General features: G+C 47.2%; 1 protein-coding gene across 2 annotated transcripts in view; it reads left to right on the top strand.

Annotated features, from left to right (window-relative positions):
• The first annotated feature begins 2,246 nt into the window (after positions 1-2,246).
• MACO1 (macoilin 1) overlaps positions 2,247-9,071 on the top strand; it is a 64,627-nt gene continuing 57,802 nt past the window's right edge. Inside the window, exon 1 of one of the 2 annotated variants that reach the window (XM_044434877.1) lies at positions 2,247-2,508. In XM_044434877.1, the coding sequence (XP_044290812.1) occupies positions 2,429-2,508 (80 nt within the window). In that variant the 5' untranslated portion in view covers positions 2,247-2,428. The remainder of the gene's footprint in view (positions 2,509-9,071) is intronic. The other variant, XM_044434876.1, reaches the window with a different exon arrangement.

The following is a 9,071-nucleotide window of genomic DNA, read 5'->3' as shown; positions in this document are numbered from 1 at the left end:
ACATACTGGGAATTACTTCTGAGTAAACCTGCAGAGAACCAGGCCATTGCCCATCCATCTGCCAAGGAGCTGCAATTTGTAAGGGGGTGGGAACTGCATATAAATCTTTGTGCTGGAGGCCAAAGTAGGAGGGGAAAATGGAAGGCCAGGTGGTTGAAGGGATGAGATGACCCTACTGTGAAAGTTTGTGGCTCAAACATGGGGGCTATTTTGAGTGAGCAAAATTCCTTTCACTAGGCTGAATGTAGTGACAGTTCTCAGAACATTTATCGGTATCTTTTAAGCTACTTAGCTGATACTTCTGGCATTTATTTCTGTTTTAGACATTGGAAGGATAGGCCAGGTTAGTAGAGCTTGTAACAAAAGCAAGAATAGAGAGCAGTGGCAAATTATTTTAATCTGAAACTTTTAAGAGAGAAACTAAGTGCACTGTTGCATGGAGGGAAGGAGGATGAAAAAACAATGCAGGTGCTAAACTTTTTTGGTTATCCGTTTGCATTGGAATCAAAGGAAAGGAAGACAAGCCATATTGTCTTGGAAATGGTCTGTGGACTGGAATCCACCCACTTTATCAGACTCACTTCACTGCTTGCCCTTTGGATTCATGGACAGTTATCTCCATGAGTGGGTGTCAAAAGACAGTAAGCCTGCAGCATCTTCATCCAAAGCCTTAGGTTGTTTGGGATGAATACTTTCACTGATAACTAGTTCAAGGCTCTTTTTATTATTTATATCTTTAAAGATGGAACTCAAAGCAGCCTCTTACCCAGGACTGGCAAGACCCAGATCTCCTTGGTTTATGCAGGGTTCCTGCATTCCTATGAGAAAGCCTTCCTTGTAGCAACACCCTCCATATGGGACTCCCTGCCACTGGAGTTAATCTGTTCTACTGTTGTCACTTTGCGCATCATCTTTTGCAGGGTGTCACACATTATAAAGTGATTTCCTATACCTTTTAATTAGTAGTGTTTGCCTTCTAGCTAACCTACAGCACAGTCGTATGCAGTGCTTCCTCAGAAGTAAGCCATATTCACAGATAAACCTGCATAGGAGTGTGGTCTTACTGCTGGGAAACATTGATTGCAATGGATTAGGCTGTCAGACTGAGGCATTTCAAAGTACATTATTCAAAGTTAAGTTCTACTAAACTGATGTGCATTTACTTCCAAATAAACATGCTCAGTATTAACAAAAAAGCCGAACAATCCGAAATCCACGTTATTTCAGTAGCTTTATTAGGTCAGACAAACGATCGTTTCAAAACTGCAAGCTTTCGAGAATCCCAGATCTGTTCTCAGTCCCAGAAAAGCCAAAGTTAGCTGCGTCGCTCCTAAGAAAAAAAATCCGAAATGCACCTTTCCGAAACAGGTAATACAATCGTCCAGGCTGTGATGCCCCGCCCACAGCAAAGCCCGTCTAGCAAAATGCCCTGTGGCAAGAGAGCAGCAAATGTGCAGGGGAGGGAAATCCCTCCCTGATTGGCCAAACTCGGTTTCCCAGGTCACTTTCCATGGCCGTTACGCCCAGGCTCACCTTGCCCATTCTCTATTGGTCGCCCTTAGTGCTTTTCCTTCGAACCTAAACTCGATTGCATAACCTCCCTATCAGTCATACCAGGGGGCGGGCCCGAGAACGAGTTTGGTTGTAATGCGGTGTAATTCACCATTCTTTGCCTCTTTTTACCTTTGGTCCTTGAATTACGCGAGCCTTTTATTCGGATTTTATTGGCTAGCTGTCTTGTCAATCAGGTCAAAAGGGCCGTACCCTTCTGTCAAAAACGGAGGGTGAGATTTAAAAAAAAAAGAGCCTTGAGGTACCTTTCATTGGGTGATAGTTAGACTTCCCCACCTCCCTCGGTTCTTTCTGTCCAATGATTGGGCCTCCACGCCATCAATCTGTCAATTACTTTATCATCACGGCTGTTCTGGACGCCGTTCGAGCGTCTGGGCGGGGATTGCCATCCTGAGAATGGGCAAGGCTCGCCGACGTTGATCCCTTCATTGGTTCCAACGCCCGCCTCTCTTCCCTTTAGCTCCGCGTTGATTGATTCTCCCGTCCGTCGGCCTCATGGTTTGCCTCCCGCCGATTGGTCCGTGCCTGAAAGGAGGCGGTGCGGTGCGCGGAGGCTGCGCGCGGGGACGCGGCGGCGGGGAGGGACAGATCTGAAATTATTTTTTATTTCTTTGTTTCCTAGGCGGGTGGGGGGAGGGAGGAGAAAGGAGAGAGGGAGCGAGAAAAGGGGGAGGGGGCCGAGCCGGGGACGCCTTGGAAGCGCGGAAAGAGCTCCCTCCGGCCCCCGTGCGGGCCGCGCGGACGGGCTCGGATGTTGTCGCTGTGATCCGGGTGGGGCAGGAGCGGCGGCGGGGGGCAGCGGCGGCAGCAGGAGGTGGGCCAGGCCGGGTCGGGTCGCGTCGGGCCGGCAGGGAGGATGAAGCGGCGGAGCGCCGACTGCAGCAAACTCCGGCGGCCGCTCAAGCGGAACCGCATCACCGAGGGGATCTACGGCAGGTATGGCCCGCGCCCGCCCCGGCCTGTCAGGCTGCCCGGGGAGCCTCCCGCCACTCCCCCCCTTTGGGCCGGGAGGGGGGCGCCGTCCCGCCTCAGCCCCCGCCGCGGCGCTTTCTCTCTCTCTCCAGGCGGGCGCCCAGGGAATCCTCCTCCTCCTCCTCCTCCTCCTGCTCGCTTCCTCCTTTCTCCCCCTCTTCTCCTTCCCTTCACCCCACCGCGCCCGGCACTTTCGCGCACGCCCCCCCATTGTCTCCAGACGCCCCCCCCCCCATGGCTTCTCCCCTTACGCCGCTTCCCGCCCATTGTCCTTCCTCAGACTTCCCACATTGGACCCAGTTCTGTGGCCCTTTGGGCCATTGTGTCCAGAAGAAGACCCCCCCCCCCTAGGCTCTCTCCATCCCTCCTCCCCGCCCCACTTTCCCAGACACGCCCCATACCCCCCCATACACACATGCTTGCTGGGGGGGGGACGTCCCCTTAAGCCTTCCCCTTCTGCTCCACACAGGAGTTGCCCCCAGTAGACAGACATTGACAGCACTGCCTTCAGATCTGTCATCTCCAACCTTTTCAGACCTACTTGGAGCCCCAGCCTATGTTTGGAGAAGCCTTTCCTTAATTTTCTTTCTTTCTCTCTTTAAAAAAGAAAAAAAAAACCCTATTTCCTGTGGTCATGTCAGTCTTGCAACCTACCTTGGTTTGGACACGCTGGTGCAAGACCTGTTTGCTCCCTCACCCTGCAGTGACAACCCTTCCTCTAGGATCCTCTCCATCCCCACCCCCCAGTACATGCAGACAACTGCTGCTCCTGCCTTCAAGACATTTTTTCCACACATGGGATTGCGTACTGGAAGGCTCCACTTCCTCTTTCTTGAAGACCCAGCTCTGTCTCAGGTGTCATATTTTCTCTCTGTGTGTATATGCATGCAAACATAGACATACACTTTTTGGTAAGCTTGTCCTTAGGCAATAGCCCTCAGCCCATGCGCACAGCCAAAGTCTTCTAGAAGTCTCTTTCCCCCACTATAATATGCACATGCTCACCATTTTTCCTTTCCAGAGCCTACAGCACAACTGATGTACAAGTATGGACTCCTTCATGCCTTCCTTGCAAACCTTACTTCTGGCCCAGTTTCCTCTCCCTCAGCAACTGGCTTTAGCCTATTCACATGCCAGCTTTACATTTTTTGCCTGGCTGAAGAGAGTCACACATAGGATGAAACACCAGTGAAGCTATACCTCTACCCAGTGTGTCCCCCACCCCACCCCCACCCCCTTGTCTCTCTCACTCACACACTTGCCCTTAAAGTCTACCTTTTCTCTAGAAAAGTCCCCCAGCAAGTTGGATCCCCTTATGTAACTGGATGACAGTTCCTAGAATCCCTGACCATTGGCCATATTGGGTGAGGATGATGTGAGCTGTAGTCCAACATCTGGGGTTCCAAGAGTGGCAAAGCACTATTGAGGAACCCTCCCCCGCAACCACACACACACACTGGCAACTGTTGTATTTCTTTCTAGGCATGGTACTACTCCAGTGAGAGAATCCTCACAAGTCCCTTTCTTCTCATTCATCTATTGTGCCTCCTTGCAATGACATTCCAGGCCCTCTGCTTCCCTCTGCGCATATTGTGCTCTGAGGACTTCCCTGGTCTTACTGTCAACAACCTCATTCATTCTTCTCCGCATACATACCAGCCTTTTTCAGGAACTGAACTGCCTCAGTTCTGCACCACTTCCCCACCAATTGTTACTTTTAACATTTCCCACTAGGATGTTTTGCTCTGAGTTCATGCTTTCCATAGTCTTGCTATCCCTCCGTTTTGCCACTCATAGTGCACCAGGCTGGTATTCTGAAGCTCAGCTCCACTTCTGTTGTTGTCTATCCCCACATCAACTCAGTGTCACAACCCTACATCCACTGCCCCACACTGATTGCATTTGTCTTTCATCTCCCACAAAGGGTTTCCCTGTCGCATTTCTCTTGATATTTTTCTCGGCTCTCCAACTTGTCATTCTCTTCAATGACTGTCATTTTCCTCTCTTCATCTGTGAGCCTCATCAGACTATCCGATGAACTTTTCCCTGCTCAGTGCTGTACCCCTCTTACTCTGATGGCCCTCCTTTTAAGAGTTCTACTGCTTTCTCACAGCTCCCTCTACAGTATTTACTGTGCTTCAGACATGCAGTGACAACTTTTCTCGCATACAATCTCGTTTTTCTCATGCAAGGCTTTCACCCATAGCCACTGGATCTCCCCAACAGTAATAGGACTGGCTCTCGCCTCCTCCATTGCACCCGTGTTTTGCTAGATTTTATTCAAAAGTCTCCAGTCCAGTGCCCTCCTTCATCCACAAACCTAGCATTAGTGTGCACTGACATATTTGCTTTTACCCATAACATTTCCCATATCAACCTAGATGGTCCCTCATAAGCTTTGTCTTCTTCTGACAGACCGTTCTCCTCACAGGTCTTCCAGGCATTGGCAGTGACCCTCAAGTGCCACCACCATATGCTTTGCCCCATAACAAATGAAGTCTGAGATTGCTACTCCCCTCTGCTTTCATTACCCATGTGCCTTGGTAACTTCCTTCAGTGTCTCCTTCAGCACTCATGCTGAAAGCACATTTTTCAACAGTGCCTTCTCTTTCTGCCTCCTGGGACAGTTTTTACTTTCTTTCAAATAGTTGTCTGTTCTCTGTGTTGTCTCCTCTCTGGCCACTTTCCCTATTTCATATTTCCTCTTGTATACTTCACTTGTGCTGCTGCTGTCCCTTGCGGTCCTACTCCCCCTAGTGTTGTGTTATATATTCTTTATTCTGTTCATGAACAAAAGTTTGGCTAAGACATCCTTGGAGTTCATCCTCCTTTGCTTGTCAGTGTTGAATGCCTTTATCGAATCCTTCATTTCATACCTCCTTCCCAGTTTATGGGTTCACAGTTGTTCTTCAGAGTTATTCACTTCTGTTCTGCACATCTCTCTACCCATTTGCTGGTAGGAGATATGATAGGTTACTCTACAGCTGTCAGAGTGAAAGGCATTGACCAAGACACTGTTCATGTTCTCTGTGGAAAGAATGTTAAAGGCTTGGGATTTTCGATGGTAATTTCACTTCTGTTAGCTAGCTGTACATACAGACTACTACTTCTTTGCTTTTTTTAAGAATAGAGGAATGATAATTGGTTAGGCATAGCACTTTAATTTATTCACCTATTAAAGCCAGGAGTTGGTGGTGCGGTTCCTTCCAGTGTACCAGTCATGCACAAATTGCAGAAATAGTCTGGTGTAACTTGTACAATTACAAAGGGCCTGAAAGATAAAATTTTCAGCAGATGAAACTGCATTTGTCATGACTCCTGTTCAGAGTGATAGCCAAACTGACTTCTGCCTTCATGGACCTTTTTTAAAAAAAAAGCAAATTAGGGTGTTAATATCCCATGAAAATCTGGTCTCTCTGCAGAGACTTTGCCCCCTTAAAGTTACAGCTCTGTTATGAAACGTTCCATCGCTAATTGCCTAAGAACAACAAAACCTTTTCTTCAGGTTCATTTATTCATGCATTTTTCACATGTCTCTGATGCATGCTATATATAAGTACCACTCTATAAAATGTTTAGGGAAATAGTTGGCAGGCTATTTTGGTGATTCCAAAACACTGTCTAGAACTCAAGAAAACAGTGGTTTGAGTACTCTTCAACTTTCCTTGTTCCTTAAAATAAAACAGACTTTATAGATTGTGGATTACTTCTATAGTAAATATCGTAAGCCATCCTGAGATCTTGTGTAATAGGATGGCATACAAAAGTTTTTAAGAAAGCAAGCAAGCAAGCAAGCCACCAAAACAGGGACCCAGGTTGGCAAGATCTTTGCAAAAAACAGAGAGCTAGCCTAGTAACCCCCTTGTTACCAACAAACCACTGGCATAATACACATTGGTGAAGCGACTGAAGCCAGTAGCAGTAGGGAGCGCGTCCCAGGTGAGGTATGGATCTTCCAACAACTTAATTAATGTTAATCTGCATGTATGTAACTCTTGCCCTGGCTTCCCCCTCCTTGTGCCCTCCAGATAGAATTCATTTTCACAAGCTGGCCACCGATTTAGATTGCTTTAGCAAGGGATTGGACAAATTAATGGAAGCTAAGGCTGTCTGTGGCTACTAGTCCTGATGGCTTTATGCTGCCTTCCGTCTGGCTGAATGTGGCTTGTGGGGTTTCCATGTGCAGTGGCTGGCCACCATGTGGGCAGCATGCTGGACTCATGGGTCCTTGTCTGATTCAGCATGGCTCTTACGTTAGATGGGCCGGAGTGCAGCTAGCGACAGTCCCAGCCATCATGACTAGATGTAATTGAATAAATTGGGCAGTCATTCAGTTTGAGAAGGCTGACCTGGCCCATGTATCCTAGTTTTTTCTCTGTTAATTTTGAGTTAGGAGTGGGCATGTTCCGAACTAAGTTCATGACTTTGTCAATGGTTATGTTTTAAAAATACAACCCGAAAAGAATAGTGCTTTCCCAGTAGTTGATAGAGAGGGCTTAGGGTATGGTTCACCAGGTGTTTTGTATGTATGGAAGTGCCAGTGAAGACTGGAGCAAAGCAGAGAGTTACCTCACACACGCTACACAGACAGACAGAATGCTATGCTATACATGATATTATGGCCCATGCCTGAGCCCTTCTGTTGCCTTGCGCAGTCCCAGCAACTTATTTGTGGCTTTAACCATTTCTGTAGTATAGTTGTGGTGAACTTTTAGCCTGCAAGCCTAGTCCAGTGTGGGGAAGTTCCCAATCTGCCCTGCAGTGGTGCATCTGCTCGCCACAACCCTTTCTCAGACCTTTCCCGCTTGTTTCCCCCTTTACATTTCCTTGATCAGAGAGAGGCACCAAAAACTCTGCTTCTCTCTGTACAGAGAAAAAGACTCAGACTGTACTTGGAGATGTTTCTTCAATTACCAGCTAAGTTCCTTTATCTCAGGGAAGTGCCCAACTTGGCCAGCATTTGGAGAATGGCCCCTCCAAGCACTGGATGGATCCCTTCCCTTTGCATATTAGCCGCTTCCCCAAGGAGGCACCCAGCTTGATGGCATGGCTCCTCCAAACACTGGTCAGGTTCTTTGGCAGGACACCTTGATTGCAGTGACATGAAGAGTGCAGAAGGGGAAACCCAGCTTGGCCAGTCCTTGGAGAAGTGACTCCTTCATGTACCGCCTGAGTCCCTTCCTCTGCTCAGAGACACAGAGCTTCATGTCGCTTTCATCATGGGAAAGGCAGAAGCGGGAGCAGTGGAGTGGTAGCTGATGTCATCCACCCTACAGGATTGACCTGGGGAAGCAGCCCCCCCCCCCAAACACACACACACAGTTCTTGCCATTGCCCATCCTTACACTCTTCCCTTCCCTTCCCTTTCCTTCCCTTCCCTTCCCTTCATGTAGCAGAAGATGCATACTTTGCAAAATAGATTCTTGGCTTAATTTTGAGTATTCCTGCAGAATGATTGGAGATGGATGAATGTAACATAGTTGCCTTAGGGGTGGAAGGGAAAGACTCCTGGGCCAGAAGAGGAAACATTATGTATGTCAGAAAATACAAAACGCTGTTGATTAGTAGGTCACTTGAGGAAAACGTTACAGGTCTGCACGGCATTGTCAGCCTGCCTGTTCTCATTGAAGTTTGTGGTAAGCAGTAACATGTTGAAGAAGCGTTAAGCTTTCCCTGTGATCTTATTTCTAGAGTAGATTGCATTTGGCTTCCAGCTGAGGTGGAGGCATTTACATATCTCTGCTAAAACTGCATTGGGTATAAAACCGCTAAGGAAATGTGAGAATTCGTTGTGTAATAGTAAATACCAACTAGGAGTTTGGAGATATTTTTTTACAAAAAGAATGTAATACATATAACCTGGCTATTATATGATTCATAATAATTACAAAAATCTACATATATTAAATGTCCAAAGTCTATCATGTAAATGTCTAATGGTGGTTGGTTTTGCCTTCTTTTTAAATTTGGGGATTTTTTTAAATCGAAAGCCTGTTGCTTCTCCATATTCTTGTTTGGTTTCCTTCTCTGTGCTGCTATTACTGTTTTGCTTTACTAAAACTAATATGAACTAGTAAGTTGCAGGGTTTTTTATATTCCTGTACTACTCTTCCTCCATGGAGCTCAAATAGAAGATAAGGGTTCCCTTTATAACATGGGTGAGCATCTTGTGCCTTCCAGAAGTTTTGGTTTATTGTTCCTAACAGCCTGAGTCAGTGTAGCTAATGGGGAGTGATGCTGGGAGATATAGGCCAACCTATCTGAAAGGCCACAGGTTACCTACCTACAACAACTATGTTAATGTGGTTTCAGTGAAGAGGGAGTGACTGCCCCAAAGTGAAATGAACTTCATCCAGTGACTGATGTTCTTGGTCAAGTGCTGATTTGAACTTTGATCTTGCTGACAATCACTGCATCACTCTGGCTCCCAGGTTCCTGGCTCAAATCACAGATCAGCTGTAACCCACTAGCATTCTTCTCTCAGACTTGGCACCTTCCTCCATCTCAGTGGTACTGATGATACTGAC

The sequence above is a fragment of the Varanus komodoensis genome, unplaced genomic scaffold, assembly GCF_004798865.1.
Source record: "Varanus komodoensis strain SLA01 unplaced genomic scaffold, ASM479886v1 scaffold29_1, whole genome shotgun sequence".
NCBI classification, from domain to species: Eukaryota; Metazoa; Chordata; class Lepidosauria; order Squamata; family Varanidae; genus Varanus; species Varanus komodoensis.
Note: the sequence above shows the minus strand (reverse complement) of the source record. Positions and strands in the feature narration are given on the sequence as shown.